Consider the following 26,701-nt stretch of genomic DNA (forward strand, 5'->3'; position numbering starts at 1 on the left):
TCTCTATGTGCTTCTCAAGTACTTTACGCAAATGAACCCAGCAGCACAGCACTTGATGAATACAGTTGGGTGAGATGAGGACCTGGCAAGCAGCCATTCCATTCTGTCTCTACATTATAGCAACAAATTACATGTTTGTCTCGCATACAAATATTTACTGTATTAAAAATGATGAGACCTTTTCTTTCTTTCTTTTTTCTTTTATTACATTTGGACTTTTAAGAAACATATACCATAGATATACCACTATTTAGTAAAAATCTATTCTAGTTCTTAGGATGCATGTGTCACAAACTGTCTTACTTCTAGTCTCCAAGACTTTTCTATGAAGAGTTTATCAAAAAGATAGGCTCCGATCTATGGGATCCTGAGCCTTGAGGTTTTTCAAGTTTTGATTCCTATAAAACAACTTCAAGTGGATGAACTTAATTCCAAGATTTTTTTCTAGTCCATTACAAGAATATTGTATTCCTTAAGCTCTGTGATCTCTCTGTAAAAGAAAGGATTACTATTTTTCCCCCTATATAACGAAGATGAATTTACTGAACACAGTCAGTATAATCAGGATAAATGCAGTATAGTGTGCATATGCATTGCTCGCTGTGATGATTTCATACCAGAAACTAGCTATGGAGACTATTTTCCTGATAAGGAGGATCCATGTGTAGTAGATGAGGTTACACTCCATCTTTTAACAGGACTCCTAGAGCCTTACATGGGTTAGAAATAAAAAGGGGGTGTGAATAAACACATCCTGACATGACTGTGTTTCCAAGAAAGTCTTCAGCACAAGTACAGGACTGAGGAGGCTGCTAATGGGGCCTGGGGAGGTTTAAAGCTATGGTTTTGGTAAGCACCCAAGTGAGCTGTAGGAAGGCATTTGTAAGAACAGATTCTGCAGCATCAAAGGTAATTCTCTACAAGAGGTGGGTGTTTTCCCAATTAGTCTAGGTTCTGAGGCAGTCAAAGGCTAACAACAAGATCCACAGAGAAGAGAGCCATCTTCATCACACGGAGGGAGGCAGGGGACTGGGCCATTAAGCGCACAACACCCGTGGTCCAAGTGCCTTTGGTGGTGTAATATGGACAAGAAAAAAATTAATACACAGACCACATAACACCATTAAAACCAAAAAACAATTTTTTCATTTAAAAAAGTTATTTGCGACACATAAAACAAGGCAACATCTATTCTTTCTTCTCGTCCTCTGGGATGGGGTCTGTGGGCGGCTCCTCCACTGTAGCGCTGTTGCTCTCGGAGCCAGTGTTGCTATCACTGGTTCCTTCCTCGGCCATGCTGTCCACCCCCTCCTGCCCACTCTCCTTGTCCTCAGGAGTGGACGTGCCTTCTTCACCATTCTGTTGGCTCTCTGTTGTTTCTTCAAGGCGTGTCTCTTCTGCAATTGCACATTTGTCATGGTCAGTTTCAAAACTAGCATTTACAGGAACGATACCCATGCTATAGAGTCGTGATGCCCCCCACGGCAGCCACTGATATCTATTAACTTCCGAAACCAGCCCAGGGAGGATTTTTTTTTTTTTTTTTTTGGGTGGGTCATGGGGCTTGAACTCGGCCTGGGTGCTGTCTCTGAGCTCTTCAGTTCAAGGCTACCCACTGCCCTACCCCTGAGCTTGGGTGGGGTCCCTGAGCTCTTCCGCTCAAGGCTACCGACCTACCCTTGAGCCAAGCCCCATTTCCATTTTCTAGAGGTTAATTGGATATAAGAGTCTCAGGTCCTTTTGTGCCTGGGCTGGCTTTGAACCTTGATCCTCAGATCTTAGCCTCCTGAGTAGCTAGGATTACAGGCATGTTCCTGACAGAATTTTCAAGCATTATCCAGAAAATTTACAGTGAGAAAATATTTTCAGCTCTAAAGGTTCTGAGATCTAATTCACTTTAAGCACTTTTGATGTAAATTTAGATTTAGAATAGAGATGAGTTGTTTTTTTTTTTTTAAAGTACAATATGTGCTGGGTTTCAAATACTATGAGAAAACAATATAAGAAAGTTATTAATTTAAAAGTGCTGCTTTATATTGAAGTAGTATTTAACATAGACATACTATGTTAAATAAAATACATTATTAAAATTATGCAGGGTATGGTGAGGCATGCCTGCAGTTACTGTAATTCCAATTACTCAGGAGGTTGAGGTCCGAGGATTGCTTGAGCCCAGGAGATCAAGGCCAAGCCCACAACACAACAAGACTGAATTTTACTTGTTTTGCTTTTACTTGTTTTTCTTCAGCTCTTTTTTCTTAAGCCAGACAGAATCTGAATAAAGGACATATAGGCCATGGGACTAAGACAGGCCCATAGATCGATGACCAAACAGAGGCACAAGACGAGTGTTTAGTTACCACATAGCGAAGAACCATACCCTGATTCTCAAGCCCATGCTTGAACCACAAAAACTTGCTCACAAGCCAAATTTAGGACAAAAACATGTTTATAAAAATGTAAAGAGGCTCTGATAATGAAACCTGAAAACCAGACTATGTGAAATGTTAATTGTCTGTGGTTAAATTTTATAGAAACCCTGGGTAAAGATACCGATAATTCTATCAAATGCTTTCCAGGAAGTTGCTACCTGAGTACAAAATATGCTTATATTCCCCCCACTTCTTGTGATGTTGGTCCAGGGAGCTCTGCTGGGGCTGCTGTAACCAATTTCAGCTTAGCACTGTTTATAAAGTGCCAGGCAGGTAAACCTGGTGCCAGAATGTTAGGTGATACTGAAATTTACATGCCAGTTTTACCTTCAGAGATGCTTTTATTCAGGAAATAGTTACGTTTAATAAGTAAGTTTTTCTAAGGTGGGAACAGCAAAAGGTTAGACAATATTTCAGATTTTGTGGGCCAGTCTGTTGCAACTACTTAACTCCTCTCTGCAGCCATACACAATATGTGTATAAACTAACGGGAGTGGCTGTGTTTCAATAAAACTTCACTTACAAAGGGAGGAGGGGGGGCCGGGAGTTTGGCCTAGTGGTAGAGTGCTTGCCTAGCATGCACGAAGACCTGGGTTCGATTCCTCGGTACCACATATATAGAAAAGCCAGAACTGGTGCTGTGGCTGAAGTGGTAGAGCTCTAGCCTTGAGAAAGCCCAAGGACACTGCTCAGGCCCCAAGACTGGCCCCACCCCCAAAACAAAACAAAACAAAACAACAAAGGGAGGAGGGGCAGTAGGAGAGGGGGGAAGAGGGAGAGAGGGAGAGCGAGCAAGCGAGTATGGATCTAGCCTGTATGTTTTATTTTTACTAATTGTGTTCTGGAGTATCAAAGACATTCTTGAGAGCAACGTCATTATCTATGTAAATAAGGTTTGCAATACAGATTAAAAATTCAGTAAAATGACAAGGATATGACTTGTGGAAAGCGTCTATAGAAGCATCAGTGAAGGGCCCTGGTATCGCTCGTGCTGCCAGCAGGTGGTTACCTGTCTCCATTGGAATGCTCTCATCGTCCTTCTTCTCCTCGGCTTTGCTGGCTGCTGGCTCTTCCTCGGGAGCCATGCCACTTTGGCCACGCTCAGCCTGCTCTGCAGCCTCCTTCTCCCTCTCCTCCTGCCGTTTGCGGGCCTGCTCCTCTGCCTGGGCGATTTCAGCTGCAATCTTCTCCATATCCACTTCTACCTTCAGACCACACAACTGGAGGTCAGAAAAAACAAAACAAACCTCAGCAACATTCTTATCATTTCGAAACACAGAGACTTCAAAAGTGGGTTTCCTTGCCTATCAAACAAGATAGATACACTTCTTGGGGGTGTGGTTCAAGTGATAGAGCACCTGCCTAGAAAGTATAAGGTTCTGTGTTCAAACCCCAGGATCACCAAAGGGCGGGGAGAGTTTACAGAATCAAGCAGCTCTCTAGCAGCCAAGTACCATCAACTCCTCAAGACTGTGTAGGAATTTAACTGGAAACAACATCGAAGGGTTCTAGCATCAATTGGCCTAGTACATAGGAACACTATGTCATTGTTGCACTTATTACTTTTTCCAGAAAATAGGAATGACATTATAAATCTAAGATGCTATAAATATACAGATTACAATGTGACATTAGCCCTGTATTAAAGGGAATGAGGCTGGGTAAGAACAATGTTTTGGAGGAAACAAGGAAATCATGGTAACAGGCACACAATAAGGGCACAGTGAGCAAGCTGAGTGGATGGATACCCTTTTCAGCTCGTTATTAAAGGAGTCTGTGCTTTCCAGGAACTTCCTCTTCTTTTCCTGGTGTCGTTCCTCTATTTGAAGAAGCTCAGCTTCTAGCTTTCGCTGTAAAACAAATGATCAAGTTTACTTTGTAAATACAGATTCTCTGAAGCAGATGTCAAACAGAAAATATGACTCATTTGTAATTTTGTTCATTTTGTAAACCTGATGCTCTGTATTTGTTCAGTTCCCCATCTCTCCTCTCCCCTTTGCCTGATAATCACTATTCTATTGTTGTGTATAATTCTGACTACTTCAAGTACTTCATGTTTCATTTTTAATGATCTACACTTTATGAATGTATAGATCAAGAAAATGTGAATCAAAACAACTTTGAGATTCTACCTCATTCCAGTTAGAATGGCCATGATCAAGAAATCTAGTAACAACAGATGCTGGCAGGGATGTGGCCAGAAGAGATCGCTACTACACTGTGTGTAGGAGTATGAACTCGTTCAACCACTCTGGAAAGCAGTATGGTGGTTCCTCAAAAGACTAAACATAGAGCTCCCCTATGACCCAGCAATCCCACACCTTGGCATTTACCTAAATGTCCATAAGCAAGGACATACTAAAGCTACTGGCACAACCATGTTCATTGCAGAATTATTTACCACAGCTAAGATATGAAACCAACCCAGATGTCCATCAGTAGAGGAATGGATCAAGAAGATGTGGTGTCTATACACAATGGAATTCTATGCTGCCATCAGAAAGAATGACATGGCCCCATCCGTAAGGAAATGCAAAGACTTAGAAAAAATTATATTAAGTGAAGTAAGTCAGACCCAAAGGAACACAGGCTCCATGCTTTCCCTCATTTGTGACCATTAGTATAGGATTCTTCTAGCAGAGGCTCACAACAGCTCAAAAGCTATGCACATATGGTCATATAGGATGAGGCGAAGTGAACTGAACCCCAGGATGTGGAAACAAGATCTTTGTTATTGTTGTTCTTAATGTACTATGTGAACTTCCCTCACCCCCACCCCCACCCTCTCTCTCTCTGCCAGTCCTGGGTCTTTCTCAAGGCTAGTGCTCTACCACTTAAGCCATAGCATCACTTCCAGCTTTTTTTTTTTCCCCTATGTATGTGGTACCGAGGAGTTGAACCCCTCATGCATGCTAGGCAAGTACTATACCACTAGGCTGAACTCCCTGCTGTGAACTTATTTCTTTACTCTTTTTTTTCCTCTCTTCTTTCTTTCTCCCTTATGGTTCACCTTTGTTGCTGCTGTAACTGACTGTGGTACCTGTTATATTATATACACACATTTATTTGTTTATTTGAAATAGGGAAGGGAAGGGGAAAAACAAAATGATTGGGAGGGAGTGGGGGGAGGGAAAGTGGGAGAAAAACAAGGGAGGGGGTATGTTCAAGAACTAATGTACCCTCAACCTGATGAATGTAACTTTAACCCCTTTATAAATCACCCGACAATAAAAACAATTTTTTTTTTTTGGCCAGTCCTGGGCTTGGGCTCAGGGCCTGAGCACCATCCTTGGACTTTCTCAAGGATAGTACTCTACCACTTGAGCCTCAGCACCACTTCCAGCTTTTCTCTATGTATGTGGTACCAAGGAATCGAACCTGGGTCTTCGTGCATGCTAGGCAAGCACTCTACCACTAGGCCAAACTCCCAGCCCCAATAAAAACAATTAAAAAAAAAAAAAAAAGAATACCACTTCAGCCTTGAACAATTTCTTCAGCAAGTTTGTCTTCTCTTCCTTCCCTTTCCCTCTCTCCCTTTCCCTACCTCCCTCCCTCCGTCTGTACTGGGACTTGAACTTGGAACCTGAGCACTAAGCCACAGATCCACTCTGCAATTTTTTGGTAATTTAGTGGAGCCTCAGACTTTTCTGCCCCAGGTGGCTTTGAACCATAATCCTCAGATCTTAGCTTCCCGAGTAGCATAAGCCACCAGCACCTGGCTTGCTCAGCTTTATTTTTTTATTATAAAATCCATTTCTTTTTGGACAATGTCACCCTTCATCCCTGCCTAGTTAAGCTACATTTGTTCACCCTTCCTTCCTCCATTTCTGTGAAGCCCTGCTCCCCTTATCTCCACAGAGACATATAAACCAACAAACAAGAAAAAAAAAACAAAACCCCAAGCCCAACAAACCCCTCGTTTCCATTTCTGAAATTCATGTGGATAAGTATTACTTTATATGACCAGAGGCACAAAGACCTTGCACCTTTGGGTTCTTCCCCTAAGGTTTATCCTTCTTTGGTCTCACTGTGAATGCCTAAAGTTCTGTATAATTATTATGTATAATGTATCAGTCCTGTATAATGATCATATTCTGGTATATTTTAGATCTAGCTTTTGCAAATAGGAGAAAACATGTTAGTTGTCTTTCTGTTGCTCAGCCTCTATGTCTGTCTGTCTGTCTGTCTGTCTATGTGACAGATCTTAGCCTCCCAAATAGCTAGGACTACAATTGGAGGCATACTTACAGCTCTGGGATTTTGTTGGTTGATTTGTGTGCCCAGACTGGCTTCTAATTAAGACACTCAAACCCCAGCTTCTTGAGAAGCTAAGATCACAGATGTGAGCCACGTATACCTGCCTATAGTACTTTCTAAAGCAAGGCTGATAGAATGCCTCAAATCCTTTAAGGTCATTCATCTTTCTTAGCAGATATACTTTCTAATACAAGTTTAGTTAGTTTTTTCTTTTAAAGTACTATGTATATGTTTATTACCTAGATGAAGTTTTGTTACTAAGTTATGTCTTAGCCAAGCATGGTGGTTCACATTTGTAATCCTAGTTATTCAGGAGGCTGAGATCTGAGGATCACGGTTCAAAGCCAGGCCAGACACTGAAGTCCGTGAGACTCCAATCTCCAATTAACCACCAGAAAACTGGAAATGGCATTGTGGCTCAAGGGGTAATTTGGTAGCCTTGAGCTGAAGAGCTCAGGGACAATGCCTAGGCCCAGAGTTCAAGTCCCATGACTGACAAAAAAAAGAAAAGAAAAAAAAGAAAAAAAGATACGTCTTCAAGTATAGAGCTCAGATCCTGCAGGTATTGGCTTATGCCTTTGTGAAAACTCTATATGAAAGCTTTCAAAAAATTATTATTATCAAATTAGTAGTTGGCAAAACTATTTCAGCAACAGAATTTATATCCTTTGATGTCAAAGGACGAAAAGCCACTGCTATTTACTATACTTCTACAAACATCTAATTTTACATATAAACTGTATTTCATTTTGAAGTACAAGCACAGGTAACAAGTTTTTTAATGCTAAGCTCATTAAATCTCTGGAATGGTCTACTCCACGGAGCCTCCTCCCCAATTCAGGAACAGATGAGTCTAAACTACACATTTCACAAGTATACTTATGTACAGTATAAGAATCATGCCACTTGAGAATTGTGGCCTAAGCCCACTTTTATCATAATGAACGCTTTGATGCCTTACCTGATGTACCATTAAGGACTGGACCTGTCGCTTAAGGACCTGCATTCTGGCTGTGGTAACAACTGATCGGACATCTGGCACCACACTCTCACTGAGGATCTCGCTGATGAGGCGGTGGTTCCTCTGGAAACGGGCAGTGGCTGTATGCTTCATTGAGAAGCCATCGTCATAATCTGGGATGGAGAGGTTTTAGAAATCAGGTCCTTTATAACCCCAAAAAGGCAAGTTAAGGTTTTAGTATTAAGAAACTCAAAGGCCAGCATCAGGAAAGCATGAGACAGACAGGAATCATAGGACAGAATGTGCTCACTGGCCTCAGTACTGGTTCTCACAGTGATCAAGTGATGATGGGAGTCTGAGGTTTGGGTCTTCAAGGCCAGAGCTCTACCACTTGAGCCACTTCTGGCTTTTTCTATGTACGTGGTACTGAGGAATCCAACCCGGGACTTTGTGCATGCTAGGCAAACACTCTACCACTAGGCCAAACTCCCGGCCTATCATTTTACTGTTCTTTTGGTAATGAGCTGAGCCATAATAACTGGGCAATATCTTTGTCACAGTAGCTACTGATCCCCAGTATAAAAAAGAAAAACACAGGGGCTGAGAGTGTAACCTAGTGGTAGAGTCCTGGCCTAGCATGCACAAAGCCCTGGTTTGATTCCTTAGTACCACATACCCAGACAAAGCTGAAAATGTTGCTGTGGCTCAGGTGGCAGAGTGCTAGCTTTGAGCAAAAAGTGTCCAAGGACAGTGCCCAGGTCCTGAATTCAAGCCCATGAAGACTTGAAGTAACTATGTAGGAAAGAAACCAAATTTATCCTTTATGGTTTTTTTTTCACATGACTGGTAATAACCTGTATTGATATCAACTTAGTTTTGTTTTTTTTATTAACTCATTAAAAAAGAAAAAAAAAAAACACCAAGATTTCCCTTCCTTATTAGGACAGTTTTGTCTTTAAACCACCTAATCGTCTTATTTCGAGTCTCACAGAGATGGGGAGCATGAGGAAGCCCTGCTGTGGAGCTGTGCATTGTGCTGTAGGGAATGGTCTCTTAAAGCATCATCTCAAAAAGCCTTCACAGTCCCTAAGTGATAGTGGGGCATGCTTGTAATTCTAGCTATTTGGGAGCCTGAATGAGAAGGATCGGAGTTTAAGGCTGGTCTGGTACACATGAGATCGTTCTTAAACCACTAGTTGAGCAAGGCGGTGCATGTTTGTCATCTCAGCTGTGACAAGAAGGCAGACTGTGATCCAGGTATACACCCAGACACAAGGCAAGGCCCTATCTCAGGCAAAAAGGGGCTAGAGCATGGCTTAGTTGTAGAATACCTGCCTATCAAGCTTGAGGCGCTGAGTTCCAATCCTAGTGATGCCCACCAAGGTCTTCACAGACGGAGAATGTCGTATGCGGATGGGGGCATATGTCTAGTGGACTTAGTCATTGTCTACAGCTCAGGAAGTCAACGGGAGTCATACAGCAGCTCTTGTTTCTTGGTTTTACATACATTTCTACTTCTCAAGTCCTCCCAGAGGACGAAGGTCAAAGTCTAAAGTTGGTCTCACACTAACATCTTCATCATTATATCCTACCTTACTGGTTGGTTTAATTACCTCTCTTTAACTCTGAAACATGACAAACTCTGAGGGTGTTGCTCAGTGAGTCCATTCAACTTGTGTCAAGGGTTCATGTTACTACTGCCTTCCACTTAAGGATATCTTTATTTTCTGCTTATGGCCATCTATGTCTTTGTTTTTCCTGAACAGATACGATTTCAACTGTCTGTAGAGTTGACTTTCATTGAATAACTAAAGTCTGTCTATGTTAGTATCTGTGGCACTAAGTCTGTTCAACATTCAGTATTATTTCCATTCCATATTTTGTTATCTGTATCATTATACTCTGTATTTATAACATCTGACACTATTTCAGCAAAGTCCTTCAAAAACTCATTTTTGGTTTATTCTTCTTTTGAAGTATAATCATTCATGTCTTCAGTAATGTCAGGTGATATTGTTTCTTCCCTCACTGGTATTTTTAAATTTCTTAAGAACCTGCAGCAACTTTGTTGCTGCTATTTTAAAAATGGGATCCAAAATGATTTTATTGTTGTTTTGTGACTGGAAGCTAGAACTTCCAACGTTTTCCATGCTGTGGTAGCACACAGATGCGACATCAATGTCTCTGCAGCATGTGTGTACATGGTGGCCACCGCTGGGACACCTGTAGCTTTATACCATGGCCTGGCCACAGAGGACCAGGAAAGTAACCTGCACACCTCCACGTGGAGGCTGGAGGACAGTTTCAGAATGCTCCTACTTACTTGGTAACCTTCTCCTCTGGGGCACCTGTAGCTTTAAACCATGACCCGGCCACAGAGGACCAGGAAAGTAACTTGCACACCTCCGCGAGGAAGCTAGAGGACAGCTTCAGAATGCTCCTACTTACTTGTTAATCTTCTCCTCTGGGAATTTTTAATTCAGCAAATTTAACCAAAAAGAAAAGAAGGTATAACTAGAAGACATTTAAATACAAAGACTTGGATGAGTTCCTTTTTTAAAATAGTTTCTGCACAGAAAGGAGTTTTTTCAAAAGAGTCACACAAAAAAATCTTACTCAAAATAATCAAGATCCCGAAATAACCTTTAAAGAAATTTTAATAAATAAATAAATTAAGAAATAAATATTTTGGGACCAGAGTGTAGCCTACTGGTAGAGTGCTTGCCTAGCAAGCACAAAGCCCTGAGTGAGATTCCCCAGTACCACATACACAGAAAAAGCTGAAAGTGGTGTGGCACAAGTGGTAGAGTGCTAGCCCTGAGAAAGCCCAAGGGCAATGCTCAGGCCCTGAGTTCAACACCCAGGACTGGCAAAAAAAATAAAAATAAAGATAAACAGATCAATATTTTAATTCAGAGGAACTATAAAGAAAATCCCACTTGCTTTGCCCCTTACCATCTGGGTCTTCAGCAGGCTGAATACTCATGTAAGGTTCCCCCTTCTCCATGCGAGACTGTCTCTGTCGACTTTCTTCTTCTAATGCAGCTTCTGCACGGCTTTTTGCATTGATGTAGGCAAGGTATGCAGGGGAATTGTGATAGGCCTTCATAGATTCATTGTACTCTATCTGAAAGTCAAAGGATTTCCAGTTTCACAATGAACAATGTGCAGGTTACAGTGTACCAACTCATTTGAATATCAAGGAACTGATACAAAGCAGGATGTCATCTGGTAATGTCTTCTTTTTATAGATAACTTATCTGAGGACTAGAGAAACCAAGTACAGACCCACGCAGACAGAGCCTCAATCCTTAAATCTGTCACCTTAGCTTTCTGATTACTTCTTACATTGTCTTTATTCATACTAAGCCATTTTACCCCCCACCCATCCTGAGTCTCCCCTACCTTTTCTGCTTCGTATTCGTTTAAATATTCTTGTTTCTCTTCATCAGTGAGATCTCGCCACATGCCACCAATAATCTTGCCAATCTCCCACAACTTTAGGTCGGGGTTGGAAGCTTTTACTTGGTCCCAGACCTTTAGAAAAGAAAGAAGTTGAACTCTCAATACTGTATAAACATATACTCGTGTAAAATACTATTTAATGTAGAAACATTTAATAAACACAAACAAGAGAGGGCAGCATCAAACTCCTATGTCCTTATCAGCTTACTTCAGCAATTATTCATAGCTGGTATATCTCCTTTACCAGAAGGATTATTTTGAGGCAAGTCACTTCACACGAATACTTTAATTTGATAAGCCAAGAACATTTCTAATCATTGGAGATATTTATGATGAGCTAACTCAATAACCTAGTCTTTATCTCTAAAAGTTTATGTGAATTTAGAAGGAAAATGGTTAATCTGTGTAATAAAATGAAAATATATACTTTATCATAAGTATGATCAACTTTTAAAACATTTTTAAGACATTTCAAAGTATGGTTAAAATGATCCTTTGTTTAATGAATATATTAGCTATATTTTTAATTTCAAGAATTACATAGGTTTAGCCAGGTGTGGTGGCTCACACCTGTAATCCTAGCTACTCAGGAGGCTGAGAACTGAGGATTGTGGCTCAAAGCCAGCCCATGCACTAAAATCCTCAAGACTCTTATCTCCAATTAATCACTAGAAAAGTGGAAGTGGTGCTGTGGCTCAAGGGAAAGAGCAAGTAGCCTTGAGCTGAAGAGCTCAGGGACAATGCCCAGGCCTAGAGTTCAAGTCCCATGACCGACCCCACCACCCGACAAAAAAAGAATTACATAGGTTCAACACCTGGAAAATGTAAAGAAGCATAAAGGAAACAAAAGTCAGAATAAGGTTAATGGTTTGGGCACTAACCACTGTTTATAAGTTCTTTTCTAAAAATAACATAAAAATATTGTGTGGTTGCTATTTTTCTTCCTCTTTTCTTGGTGGAGGTGCAGTATTAGGGTTTGAACTCAGAGCTTTGTACTTGCTAGGCTATGATGATATTGCTGAACCATGTTTTAGCCCACTATTATTTTTATTTTACTTATTAATTAAAATTTGTGTTGCTAGGATCCCAAGGCCTTTTCACAGGCTAGGCAAAGTCTCTACTACTAAGCTATACTCCTGGTTTCTTTCTCTCTCTCTCTCTCTCTCTTCCCTTTCTCTCTCTTTTTTTGGGGAGTGTGGGGGGTTGGTTGTGGGACTTGTAACTCTGGGCCTAGGCGTTGTCCCTGAGCTCTTCAGCTCAAGGCTACTGCCTTACTCCTAGAGCCACAGCTACACTTCCCATTTTCTAGTGATTAATTGGAGATAAGAGTCTCCAGGGCTGGCTCTGAATTTCCATCCTCAGATCTCAGCCTCTTCAGTAGCTATGATTACAGGCGTGAGTCACTGCGCCCCACCTGGTCTTTTATTTTTATGAAACATATTAACACATAGTTTTGTATTCCTTTTTTCCACTTAACATTTTGTTTGCATTATCCAGTATTATCCAAAAGACAATATTTTGATGGTTTTAGAACATTCTGCATATTAGCGGTTTATTTTAGTCATGTTCCTCTTGTAGCTTAGTTGAGGAATGAACCTTTAAAAAAGCTGTCTTTTCTCCTCCCCCTGAAAGTGCAGAGAAAGCAGCTGAGCCATGTGAAGTCACACTCGAGGATGAGGGGCAGAGGTGGCTGACCTCATTCTTTCCCCATTCCCGGGTACCTACCTTTCTGCTGTACCTCATGTAGGGCATCAGCGGCTTATCTGGTGGCTTTGGGGGTTTTGGAATCGTAATACCAGAGGATGCCTACAAAAGAGGTAAATACATTCATTATTCAATTGTATAGATGTCCACTGGTAACCTGAAAAGAAAGTCCCTTAAAAAGTTCTATTTCGCCTTTCTTCTACTCGTCCATGTATAAAAGATTCTTTTTTTTTCTCCACGGAAAATAGCTAGCACTGCAAATTCAGAAATGTTCATAAGAAAAGAAAATTACTTTAAACATAGAACTAAACGTTTTACTTAGCAATTTACTGCGACTGCTTTGACAACCTGGCTGCAAGAACAAATAAAGTATTACATAATCCAGACATTGAGAATATGTGGTTATATACCAAGCATCTCACACTGAGGACATTACATGGCACCCTTTTGTTTTGCTTAATTGCCATGATACATACAGTCAACGCTTGATTATCTGTAACAGGATCTGAATGCTGGCACTTAACCATCCTCACACTGGCTACAGGGGCCTTGGATCTATTAGTATTATGCTAGGAATCACACCTACAGACATACCAGCAAAAAAACTACCTGTCAGGTTAAAAAGCAACCAAATAAGAAAACTGGACATAGCTAGAAGGCAAAGTCAAAAAGTAAAAGAAAGGAAACAAAAAGGTATTTCCTTTAGCACTAGAGATTTCACTTAAGGGTATATACCTGCTATCTACTGGTTTCCTTTTTTTCTACTTTTGTGGTTGTGGGCATCAAACCCAGAGCTTCACTAGGCACTCTACACTAAACTAACTCATGACCCCTAGTGGTTTCTTTTTTTTTTTTTTTTGCCTAATCTTGGGATTTTGACTAAGAGCCTGAGGAACACTGTCCTTGGACCTTCTCAACGCTAGAACTCTTGAGCCACAGCACCACTTGCAGTTTTTTCTATATGTGGTACCGAGGAATCGAACCTGGGTCTTCGTGTATGCTAGGCAAGCACTCTATCACTCTACCACTAGGCTAAACTCCTCCCCTCCCCCAAGTGGTTTCTTATGAGCTACTAAACTCACAGTTTTATTTGTTCTCAAGTCTTAATCACAATGTAGAAGAAAACAACTTTCTCAGGAACAAAGCCCTGGCAGATACGGAGCCAGATGATGTTGTTTGTTTGTTTCTTAAGATTATCTTGTTTCTTAAGTCTTACATTAAAAAGCTTCAATCCACTAAAACTTTCTTTGTGTATGTGTCTAGAAAAGGCATAAGAGAAAGAGGGAGAATGGGATGTATAAGAAAAAGGATATGGGCCAGGAGCATGGCCTAGTTGTGCCCAGCATGCACAAAGCCCTGGGTGGGTTCAATTCCTCGGAATCACACATACAGAAAAAGCTAGAAGTGGTGCTGTGGCTCAAGTGATAGAGAATTCAACTTGAGAAAGCCCAAGGATAATGCCCAGGCCCTGGGTTCAAGCCCCAAAACTGGCAAAAAAAAAAAAAAGATAAATACACTGAAAAATATTTTTCAAAAAGATAAAAGAAGCAAGTGGAAAATAGGAAAAAAAAAAAAAAAAAAGAACAAGATGAGTTTCTTCCATAGGCTGAGATCTAGTTGGAGACACTAGGCAACTTCTGGTGGGCCCCTATATAAAGCTGCCACTCAACCGCTACTGTTTCCCAATGGTTTTGTCTCCCCTTGACATGACTGTATTCAACTAAGGATCCCAGAGTAAGAAAAATCATGGTCCAATCACATTTTCTAAATCCTGGGAAAATTCTAATAAATTCTCCCCATCATGTCAGGAAAAAAAAGTACTAGCTTTATTCTACCAAAATATGCAGGTGACTGGCAATTCCTCAAACTCAGGGACAGGACTCTATCCAGTGATATCCTCATTTTTCATCTAAGGGCCAAGGGAACATCTGTATCCTTTCCCCTGTGACCAAGACATGCTGCTTCTTCCTTCCCTTACATACTGTAAAGTAACTCTACTTACTCCTGTATAGGATCACTCAAGAGCATTCCACTCAAGGCAGTCCTTGCTTCAACTATCCTTACTGCACCTTATGTAGGTGTCCACAAAGACAGATCCTGGTTTAGCCACTGGGCAATGGAGTGGTACAGGTGCAAAATAAGGGGCAGAAACTGCCAACAGTGATATTATATAAGAGTATCCAGGAAGGGAGATAGGGACAAGGGTTTGCAGGAATTAGCTACTAAGAAGAAGGAAATTCCTACAAGTCTAACCTCTGTCATGGATTCATAGGAAGAGGTAGTTTCTCCACACTTGACATTATTAGAAAGCAAACCTGTAGAACAGGAACTGGGTTACAAGTGACAATGGAATGGTGCCTATAATCGAAGGTGGCAGGCCATTGGCTGGCAATTTTTAAAGAAATCTGAAGAGGAAAAGCATCCTAACATGACCGTGTTTTTATGCTATATGAGTTAAAATACTTTCACAAACACGGTATACCTGTATTTGTTCTCATGAATCACATTTTGGTAAAACTAATAGATTTCTTATTTCCCATTCTTTCCTCTAGAGAAAGGGACACAAATCAGGCCCTATTTCACTGACTAGTTGATTTACAAATACAAAAACAAATTCCCAAAATTCCATAAAAATAAAGTGAAATTCCAGCAGGCTTTTGGGCACCTGAAGAAGTAAGTATCCCCAATTTACTGAACATCTCTCTATATTCTGTCTTAAACATTTCTTTACCCTTAAAGATCAAACCAATCCAAAAGCAAAAACAGAAAGCTGGAACACAATTTAGCCTGTTCTCTTTACAAAGTCATCATAAAAACAACCAGCCAGCAGGGTGTGGTGGCTCACACCTGTAATCCTAGCTACTCAGGAGACCGAGATCTGAGGATTGTGGTTCAAAGCCAGCCTGGGCACTAAGCCATGAGATTCTTTTTTTTTTTGGGAGGGGGGAGTGGGGGGAGTCCTGGGTTTGAGCTCAGGGCCTGAGCACTGTCCTTTGACTGTCTCAAAGCTAGACCTCTACCACTCGAGCTTCACCATCACTTCCAGCTTTTTTCTATGTATGTGGTACCCAGGAATCGAACCCGGGTCTTTGTGCATGCTAGGCAAGCACTCTACCACTAGGCCAAACTCCTGGCCTAAGCCATGAGATTCTTATCTCCAATTAACCACCAGAAACTGGAAGTAGCACTCTGGCTCAAGGGTTAGGGCAAGTAGCCTTAAGCTAAAGAGCTCAAGGACAGTGCCCAGGCCCAGAGTTCAAGTCCCACAATGGACAAAAGAACAAACAAAACGAAAAACAAACACAAAACAATCAATTGCCCCACTGACTTGTGGGGCTGTCATCCTCTGAGGTACAAAACTGTAGTTGGCTTTTATTAACTGGCAGGGTTTTGAATTTTGAGGGGGTCCAATTTCCATTTTTGATATGGTTCTTGCCTTGTTGATCAGGAAACCTATCTCTAGCACTGACTCTCTTTCCAATTTACAATGAAATAGGGGAAAACAAGTAGATTCTCTTGTTGAAACTGTGCTTACCTAATAGTCATGTCCAAAGAAATCTATGGACAAAATTCATAATTTTGTATAATTTACCATGACCATTTTTTTTGTAGTTTCTTAAGTTTTAGCTTCATCTCTGGTAAGATCTTGTGGGGTTTCTTCTGGGGACAGAATTTTACTAACATAGGGACCCAGGTGTCTTAATCAGTTTGCATACCCGTAAAATCTGAAGGAAGAACTGTACTCAAAACTATCCTAAGCACTCCCAAAGGTCTCAACTTGCTACTACCCAAGTGATCTACTGTTTGAAAAGCACCCCACAAACTCTTCAGTACTTCAGAGACCTGGCCTATCAAATCAGTGACTAAGGCAATTTGCAGACCATAAACTCCAATTGGTAGCACCCACCCCCCAATGTACTATAAATTGGGGATAGGGTCATCTAAAAAAACCCACATTTTTCCCAGGTCAAGTTCAAGCCCTATGACCGACAAAAACAAAACAAAAAACTCCCCACATTTATAATGGTTAAATTCAAGAGCTGTCAAGTCCTAGTACAGCTAAATCAAAGATAGGAAAATGTGAAACTTCCACATTTTTGAGACCCTTCACTTTGCTGTTAGGACAAGTACATGAAAAGAACCACGAAGAACCAAAACACCAAATTTCCCATGCACAACAATTCTGCTGTATTAACGTACCCAGAAGCTGGTGCCTGCTACAAATACTGGATTCTTAATGTTCCCCAGTGAGGGAAGGGAAGAAATGAGTGACTGAACCATGACCCAGGCCGGGAGATAGGAAGTGCACTTTTCTTTTCCTAGTTAAGAGTTCCATGAGTAATCTTACTTTATCAATACCGCCAAATAAGAACAAAACATATTTAAGTCAAAAAACTAATTATTCTAGTATCACAGTTTCTATTCCTATTCCATTAAGAGAGATAATCAAGAGCGGACTGTATAGAGCTACTAAATGCAATCAGTTTCTAATTTACTGCCTGTGAATAAATTTCTACATTAATGTGAATTATCCAAAATTGATTCTGTTCATTTAAATTATTCTTTCTTGTCTGATAACTTTGCCACCCAGTACACTATGAAACACCACAGTTAGGCCAGGGGAAAACATGTACTGATGCACATAAAAACCATATGCATTGTGAAATGCATACATAAACACACCATCAGAACTTTTTTTTGGATACCATGAAATATGCATGGCACATAAACTTGATATGTGTATGAAGTACAAATTATGCAGAAACAATGAAAAATTCAGACATACAAAACCTATCAAGCTAAGCAATGTGCTTCCCAAGATAGACAAACGATTTGGTAGTTAACAAATTTTCAGCTGTAGCTTGACTACAGGGTGAGAGGGTTTTTTGAAGTTACAGTAATTGAATGAGTTTATTATTTATGAATAGAGCAAAATGAAAACCAGGTATTTAAAAAGTTATGGCTATTCTGGGTTGTATACATTCTTACCAACACCACATTTCAGAGTATGTAGGTATCTGACTTTTGGATTTATTTTGATTACCTAAATTTCTTGAATCAAGTTTAGGAGAAAAATTTGAGGTATATCATCCACTTCTGATTATCTTAGGTTGATTACTTAAATCAAACATCCTAAATTTAGAAATCCTGTCTGTGATACTATAGATTAGAAATTGGCTTCTAGTTATAATTATCTGATACTTGAAATTTCACTCAACTTTTACTCTGTAATTCTCAAAGCAGAAAGAAGTCTTTTCAACTGAAGAGAAATGAGCCTGTTAGAAGGTCAACTATTAAATCCAAAAGACAAATAACTATGTGTAGCAATTTGGACTGGCAGGTTAGCCAAAAGCTTTCAAACCCTGAAAATCCAGGTCTGAAAGCCTCATATGTATAAACAACCCAAGTTCTGAGACCACTGCCATTTTATCTTAGAAAAATGAAAGATACTCTTTGTATCAGAAAGAGTATTTAAACCAGTTTGTTACATATAGCATAAGCATCAAGTGTACAAGACTTGATCATTACTGAACACCAAGAGAAAGTTTTTTTTTCTTTCATATACATATCCAGATCACACTATTTTATCTTTTAGTGTCAGACTATACAAAGAAGGTTTAAAATAAGTGAAAAGCCTGGTTCTTTTTTTTTTTTTTCCTTTTTCTTTTCAATGGCTGTGCTTATAATTCAAAAGGACCTAACTCTGGAGGCATTTCTGGTCAATTCCAGTTGTTTGCCGGAGGCTGTAATAGTTGATTCTCCTACCGTGACCCGGCTGTTGGTGCCCGGGTTCCCTCCCAGCCTGTAGTTGTTGTAGGCGAGATGACTGTATGGATTGTATCCCACAAACCCTGGTGTGCTGGGCATTTGCTGATGGAAACAAATGAGACAAAAACACGAATGAGAAATGAGCTCAAACGAGGAAAACACAGAAATGAAAAATGATCTGCATATGGCATGCAAAAGCAACCTGAATTTAAACAAGCAATGATGTGTTGTAATTTACTTTTACTTCTCACTGGGAAACCAATGTTGTAAGTGTTCTCCCACAATTTTTTTTAAGGGGGGGGCACGAACTGGGGGTTGTCTGTGAGAGTATGAATGTATGTGGTTTGTTTTTAAGGAGAGCAATACACTGAAGTATCTCAAACATTCAGAATTACTTTATAGCCAATAGTATGATATAATAACTTAGCAACATGTGATGCCTGAGCTTGAAGTGTGATAAGCTAGAGGTTTGAAAACACTACATGCAAAACAAAACACGATTTATTTGACGGTTATGTAGATGTCACCAATGTGTTTATCTACTAAAAACAAAAACAAGAAATGGATCTGTTTCTAAAGACAGTTTTACATAATTTTATATAAGAAATGAGACTTGGGAAGCCAGGAGTTGTCAATAGAGAAGAATCTATGTTGGACTCAATGGATGTCACATGCATGATCTCAAAACGAAGACTTGTAAGAAATGCATGGATTTCATTCTGGGGTCCCATCTGATCCTTCCAACCCAGTTATTCTTTCTTTTGGGTGCTGTTACTGGGGATTGAATTCAGGGCCTGGGCACTGTCCCTTAGCTTTTTTCACTCAAGGCTAATGTTCTATTGCTTGAGCCACAGCCCCACTTTGGGCTTTTTGCTTGTTAACTGGAAATAAAGAGTCTCACAGACTTTCCTGCTTAGCATGGTTTTGAACCTCACTCCTCAGATCTTAGTCTCCTGAGTAGCTACGATTACAGGCATGAGCTACTGGTGCCTGGCTTCCAGTTGTTCTTATATAAGCTTTCTCTTCCATCTCTTCTTTGACCCACCTACCATAGTTCAATCACTACCAATTTTTGCAACTAATCTTGGTAGGAGCTACTTTTCTAATCAACAGATTTGATCTTTCCTTTTTTCCTTCCATCTAGTTTCCTGAAAGCTCTCACCCTTTTGAAATACAACTCTTCACTGCAGCATCAGAGCTTTTGGCTTTTGTGACTTATGTGTAGATGTAAGCACAAACGAGCTCATATGGAACAGTGGCCTTGTGGTTGATACAATGACATCCTATGTTCATGAAGATCATGGCATAATGCGTAAGACCAAATGTAGGATATTTTACTTCATGAAACGCAATCATAACAAGTGATAGTAATTTCATTTTTACATGCAAATAATAGTACCGATTCTAAAATCTAAAATATCAAATACATTAACACATTCCAACTAGGCTTTAGCTGTCAAAATAAACACAATTTTCTAAAACATGCTGCTGGTACATATCTTTAGTGTCCAAAGACATTCAAGCAGGCAGCACACTTGATACTTTTTAGGAGAAAAGAGAACAATCAAATCGATCAATTTTTAGCCTACAGAGTTAGAGAAGACGCAAGTTAAGCATATTTGGGTAGGCAAAGCACAGATGACGTATCAAGGCATAAAAGAAGTGTCTATCATGTGGCGTGGTGGTGGTGGAGGGAGTGGTAATGGTGGTGGTAGAAGTAATGAAATTAAAAAATAAATGAATAATTAAATTTCCATTCTGTTGAAGGTTCTTATTCCTATTTTCTGATTTCTGTATTTTGTATATCAATGAGAAATTATGATGACACAGAAATGAATTTTAAAAAAAGGCAAAAAATCTTTTTATGTATGAAATCTAAAGGGCATAATGGTTTGAAAAATATTTTAATCTCAAAAATATCAAGTTTGTCATTGAGATCTTATACTGTTGGAGACAGTTTTTACAATAAAACGATACTGCCAAAGGTTGAATAACCTTGACAGAATCACAGTCCAACTTTATGAGGTAAAAATGTGGGAAAAGCTACGAGAACTAAAAGAAATTTAAACATTAGAATGATCCCATTTCTAAAGGTGAAATACATGATTGCATTGCTGAGGACAGACTCTCAGCTGTTCAACTTTACCCGGACGGCCATGAATATAATGCCATGGGGATGGTAGTAAGAAATACTCTGATTTAGGAAAGAAAACAAACCAGGCACAAGCTTTAAGGTCTTCTGCAATCAACTTTAGAGACTGTGTATATGATATGAACTGAGAAAGCATGATACGGTATCTCTTTTAAGAAGTCTTTAAAACAAGTTATTGATAGATGTAACTAAAGCATACATCTGAGAGTTAGTAAACAGACTAGGCTTCTAGTGGAGAAAATGAAATTACACAAAGAAATAATTAGTGATTAAAAAAGAAAAGTAGACTAGCCTGAAATTGAGGTTGTAGGGTTATGGAAGGAAGCGCTAACAACTGGTAAAGAACTAAATGTGATCCAGGCACGGTGGTGAATGCCTGTAATCCCAGCCTGTGGGATGCTGAGACAGGTAGATCCTGAGTATGAGGTCAGCCTAGGCTACATGCCAAGACCCTGTCTCAAAAAAAAGGGGAGGAGGGAGAAGAGAGGGAGAATATGGTCATGCTAACACTATTTTGTTTAAAAAATAGTAATAAGGAAGCCATTTCATCAAGTCCTGAACAGTTACTATTAAATCTGTACTGTGGGCTGAATCATTATTTTACATGCTGATCAAGCTGGGCCAGAGTTAACTGGGTGAGAAAACTAGTTCACATCAATCACTTAAAACACTTTGAAAGAGATCGATTTAGAAAGCAATAAAATGTAACTTATAGAATGGAATAAAACCCAGTAGCAACATCTGATCCATAGATAATAAGATCATTACTTGAACAGCTTGAAAATAAAGATTTACCATGAGGCATGGTTAATTATTAGAACTAGAAGCTTGTTTAATATGAAAATTTTATATATAGATGAGATTTTTTCATTATTAGTAGTATTTTTGTGGTACTGAGGATCAAATCCAGGGCATTATACATGCTAGACACGAAGTCTGCCACTGAATATGTACTTCCCCATACCCATATAAGAAAACAGAGAAAAATGTTAACCAGCTGAAGGTTAGGTTTAAGCAAATAAAATAAAATGTCAGAAAAAGCATTCATTCAATATCAACTTAAAGACATCTAATAGTGAAGATCAACAAAAGAAAAGTGTTAAACGGGTTAATTCACATTAAGGAAAAAACCAAACAGAGCATAGGATGCTGGAATTTCAGTTTTTTTTTTCTTTTTTTTAATGTTGGGGTTGGTTCAAGGTAAGCTGTAAAGAGTTATTTTATTTAGTAGGAAGTGCTGGTTTTTTTTTTTTTAAAGCTGAATTTTTCATCCTGTGGCTGTGATGATTGAGTGACTGTCACTGGAAGACATCTGGGTTTTTGTATCAAGGCCAGACTTGGCTATTACATTAACAAGAAAATTAAAACTTACTGTTGCAGGAGCTGGGGTGGGAGGTGGGGCATAAGATGGTCTTTCTGTTTGAAAGAAAATAAATAACTTCTTGTAAACAACTGAGATATAATACTATGCAACAAAACTACCAATGGTCCTGTTTTGAAGAAAAAAAAATTTTGAGAGTATTTTGGAATTCCCACTTGCTAGGGCATTAGTCTCTTATTAACATAGATGATAAATATAAAAATTGAAACTTACTTGACATTTTGGAAGATTAAGTTCTCAGTTCCTTAAGAATGAATCTGAGACACTAAAATAAAAAAAAAGAAAAAAAAGGAAAAAAAAAAAGAGAATCAAAACTCAGCAAGCATAAGAGAATGTTTTCCTAAAGAATAGGGTAGTTTAATTGGTATTTCTGAGCAAAATTACTTCACTTTTAATTGCTAGTCATCAAGCCTTTTGAATCTTTTAACTAGTTCTTTTAGGTCATTTGGTTGATCAGAATTAAATGACTAAAATAAATTACTGGGATATTTAGAGTAATATGAGAAATGTATTGCTAGGTTTTTGCTTATGATATCGAGCCACGTCTTATATGGAAAACATTTTGCTGATGCCATGTAAACGTTTACTCAGACTGATAAAAAAAATAATGACAATAGAATGTGATGTATTATCAGGGTGATCCCAACAAGGCCTAGCAGATTCTGACAACTTCCTGATCAACCGCTCTACCTTGCTTTTTGAAATAACAACCTCTGTTGGAATAGAGCAGCATTCTACTCCTGGTACAATAATGAATCTCACATCCTCCATAATGGTAAAGTAGCTTACAACTCTTAGGAGTTAAATTTGGAGTGTCTACCTGGAGAACTCTTATTCCTTCTCTTCTTCAATGGCATTTCTTGATAAATTACCTGCTCTTCCATTTGTATTCACACCTATAACGATCTGTGATAGTTTCTTCTGACCTCTGAATATGGCTAGATTTTGTGCTGCTAGGGAATAGGGACCATCCAATTTATTCTTAGCTCAGTTCTTAAATAAATTGTCTGAATATTATCAGCTCATAATATGAACATACACCCTTAAGCGTGTTCCTTTTTATCAATATACATCACAAGAGGTAAGGGGTAAAGTATAAGGAGACAAATTCATTTTTAGAAGGCAAACTTTTGTGATACTAGAGCTTTTCAAGCCAATGATTTCTAAAGCAAGCATTACTATTCTGTTTCTTTTTGTTGGCCCTGGGGTTTGAACTCAGGGCCTGAGCACTGTTCCTGAGCTTTTTAGCTCAAGGCTAGCACTCTACCACTTGAGCCACAGCTCTATGTTCTGCTCTTCCTCCCAACCCCTCTTTTTTTTTTTTGGCTTAACTGGAGATAAGAGTGTCACAAATTTTCCAGCCCAGGCTGGCTTTGAATCACAATCCTCAGATCTCAGTCTCCTGAGTAGCTAGGATTATACAGGAGTGAGCCACCAGTGCCTGGCTGTATTTTGCATTTCAAGGAAACTTCTTGGAATATCAGAATAAGAGTCTTGGCATGCAGATAACTTATTTGCTCAATGGTCCAACCTAGATCTCTCTTTCTCTTTAAGCAACAGGCAGAAATCTTAAAGACTCCCTTGAAGTCTTATTTCTTGCTCAGTTTATGGGAGTTGTCGTATCCAATAGGCCTTGCTGTGGGGAGCCCTTAACAGAAACTGCCACAGCACCCTGTACGTTGCATTTCACTGTTTTTTTTTGTTTGTTTGTTTGTTTTTAACACTTTCAGATGACTGTTCACCTTTGTTGGAATAGAAATTCTAAGGGGTGGGTCTGTGCAAGTATTTGTCCATCCTGGACACGTCTCTCTTGACTGACCTAGAACAAATTCTCACCGAGCATTTGTTGAATAATTAATTACCTTATTCGGGGAGAGGCTTATTACACGATCTCGGCTCACCAATCACAACGACCCTACGAGATTATTATGTTCCAGTCTCCCCATTTTACGGATGATAAAAAAACAACTGAGTCTCAGGGCGTTGAACTTGAACTCGACAGCAAGTGCCAGATGGGTTTCAAAAACCTAAGTCACACTTGTCTCAAAAGATCTTCCGCTCCTCATTCCAAGTCCACATCGTGAGCCCCCCCCGGCCCCCCTCCCTCCCCAATCGTTGCCTGAATCGGAATGGGGGGAGGAGGAGGGGAGCCACCTTTCCGGGAAGGGGTGAGGACCCCCAGCAGCAAGGCTTCGCCTGCCCCATGGGCTGCTCCTGAGGCCATTTCCTTAACGTTTGTCGCGGAGGGCGCGCTTTTCTGACAAGTGCCCCCGAGGTGTAGGTAGGGCCCGGGTCGGGGGCGCAGGTGCTGCGCTCAGCGTTGAGGGTGCGGGGGGGGGGAGGGGGTCGCGTCCCGGCCAGGGCTTTCCCGCGTCGCTAGGCCTCAGTGAGGCCTGACGGACCCCCGGCTCGGGCCCCCGCGGCCACGCCTGGAATCTCAGCGGGAACTCGGGGTTCCGCTCCACGGGGACAGCACGGCTCACCACCCTCCCGGCCGGGTCGGGCCCACTTGGAGACACTCACCCGCGGGCCGAGCAGGCGGCCGCAGCTCCGGCTTCGCTTCCCTTTGTCCCGCTCTCGCCCCGCCCCTCCCCGCGCGCCTGCGCGTCCGCGGCCGCACTTTCCGCACGCGGCGGAAATTCCTTCCGGGCTCTCCCGTCGTCTCTGCCCCCGAGGAACGGACTCATCTGGGGAGGGACGCGGTGGTGGTTCTTTCAGTCACTTTTTTTCTTTTTTTGGTTAAATGATAAGTCTCACCGTTTCCTCAAAACGTCCCGACTCCGGAAGCTTTCCAAAGCCAGCCGCCGATTCGTCACGACGAGGTTCCCCGGAGGCCCCGCGGCGGCCTGGGCCGGCGTGGCCGGCGCGGGGCGGGGCGGCGCGGGGCGGGGCGGCGGGAGGTTCCCCGGCGGGCTGCGGGGACGGGGGGCAGTGCGTGTGTGTGGAGGGGGTGCTCAGGGGACGGCGGGGGTGTGGCCCGGAGGCGCCCTGACGGCCGTGGAGGGAGAGAGAAGCGCAGCCGGGGCCAGGGTGCAGGCCGCCCCCCCCCCCCCCCCCAGGTTGGATGCTCTTGCACCTGGCTTCCCCTCGTGCAGGCCAAGATGCTGCCCTGGGAACCTGGTCCTTCCCACTCACTCCGCGTTGCATCAGTTCAGGTCCCTCCCCGCGTGGCAGAGTTTTTCCTTCCCGACCCAGCGCGGGTCTCTCTGGTGATGCCCTCCTCGACCTTGCTCCACCCATCCTTCGGTTGGGCTGGGCTGGCTCCTTGGGAATAACAGACCCCTGAGAAGAATGACCAGACCACTCCTGTGGGGGTCTCCAGTGGGTTAAGGGAGGTTTTGAGAGCAGAGGTTCGGAGGGCCATCATTAGGTGTTCAGTCAGCGTCTGTGGAGGCCGGGGCTCCTTTCACGCACCCTAGCTACTCATCTCCTGCATCTGGAGTATATGAACACCTGACTGATGTGGGCCGTTGGGGAGGGAGGATGAACAGTGTTGGCATTTATAGAGATAGGCTGATTTCAGGGCCTGACTTAGACCCCATTCCTGGTTGGGCCCGTAGGAGCTGGGTCATCTCCATAAGAGTGCAAAACCAGGGACATACGATGCTATATTTTGTTTTACACGCATGCATATGTCTATGTCTATTTGCACCAGTATATACGTGTATGCGTTACACAAACGTCTTTCATGGCTTGAATGACCGGTCTAAAAAGGCGAGAAGTTGTTTTTTGTTTTTTGTTTTTTATTAGTTTTATTTAGCAGAACCAGTACACGAGAACCCCCAGGTCCTTTGTGTAAGGTCCATCAACCTCAGGCTCAGGTCTGAGAAATTCAACTTTACTTTCCTCCTGGTATGCATGTTCTTTGGACTTGCCACCAGTCCTCTTGCCGTTTTAAAATTCTGATGTTTATTACATCCAAAGGACACAATAAGTTTGAGGGAATCTTATTAATGAAATAGTTTTTAGGACACAGGTGTGTTTCTTACTATTTTGTGTGTGCGAGTGCACCCGTCCTGGGGATTAAACTTAGTGTCTGGGTGCTGTCCTTGAGCTTCTTTTGCTTGAAGCTAGTGCTCTACCATTTGTGCTACAGTTCCTCATCAAGGTCTTTGGTAGTTAATTGGAGATAAAAAAAAAAAGTCTCATAGACTTTCCTAGGGTTGGTCTAGAACCATAATCATGTCTCAGCCTCCTGGGTAGCTAGGATTACAGGTGTGAGTCACCAGTGCCCAGGACGCTTGTAGTTTAGTCCCTAACAAAGTGAGCTAATTCTGTTTAGCGGAACCTTATAGAGAAATCTTGGAACTAAAAAAGTACTATGTATCCATCTGAAATACAAGAGGTCTCTGAAATTCATGTTTCAATTTCTTTCTTTTAAAAACATTTATTGTAGTGGTATCATATACTCTGGTAAATTCATATCCCCGTTTTTCAAATGTCTCAGAGCAAATACAACTTTGTTTTAAATTCAAGTACTGTATTTGAAATGTACATTATACATACATTAGTAGCACAGTGGGATTATTATAACAGGCAGTTACATTCATAATATCCAGTACTAAGGTTGTAACACTGTG

The 26,701-nt window shown here is 41.0% G+C and overlaps 1 protein-coding gene across 5 annotated transcripts; it reads right to left on the minus strand.

Annotated features, from left to right (window-relative positions):
* Positions 1-1,123: 1,123 nt before the first annotated feature.
* Smarce1 (SWI/SNF related BAF chromatin remodeling complex subunit E1) lies at positions 1,124-24,788 on the minus strand. Of its 5 annotated transcripts, XM_090350808.1 has the most exons (11): positions 24,645-24,714; positions 22,335-22,386; positions 22,113-22,156; positions 18,586-18,690; positions 12,841-12,921; positions 11,056-11,187; positions 10,606-10,777; positions 7,651-7,823; positions 4,181-4,282; positions 3,442-3,652; positions 1,124-1,397 (listed from the first exon to the last, which is right to left on the minus strand). In XM_090350808.1, the coding sequence occupies exons 2-11, from the start codon at positions 22,339-22,341 to the stop codon at positions 1,189-1,191; spliced, it is 1,236 nt and encodes a 411-aa protein (XP_090206934.1). In that variant the 5' UTR covers positions 22,342-22,386; positions 24,645-24,714; the 3' UTR covers positions 1,124-1,188. The 5 variants fall into 5 exon arrangements, with proteins under 5 accessions (XP_090206934.1, XP_090206938.1, XP_090206935.1 ...); XM_090350812.1 differs by lacking the exon at positions 22,335-22,386 and having other exon boundaries at positions 24,645-24,788; XM_090350809.1 differs by lacking the exon at positions 18,586-18,690.
* Between the last annotated feature and the right edge of the window lie 1,913 nt (positions 24,789-26,701).

The sequence above is a fragment of the Megascapheus bottae genome, chromosome 17 (assembly GCF_031878675.1).
Source record: "Megascapheus bottae isolate mThoBot1 chromosome 17, mThoBot2.hap1, whole genome shotgun sequence".
NCBI classification, from domain to species: domain Eukaryota; kingdom Metazoa; phylum Chordata; class Mammalia; order Rodentia; family Geomyidae; genus Megascapheus; species Megascapheus bottae.

What these genes read in the sequence shown, in the direction of transcription:
- Smarce1 (XM_090350808.1), bottom strand. An exon ending in TTAATAACGAGCTGAAAAGG is followed by an intron (nt 3,653 to 4,180) that starts GTATCCATCCAC and finishes TCTGACCTCCAG; the next exon opens with TTGTGTGGTCTGAAGGTAGA. An exon ending in GAGCATTCCAATGGAGACAG is followed by an intron (nt 1,398 to 3,441) that starts GTAACCACCTGC and finishes GTGCAATTGCAG; the next exon opens with AAGAGACACGCCTTGAAGAA.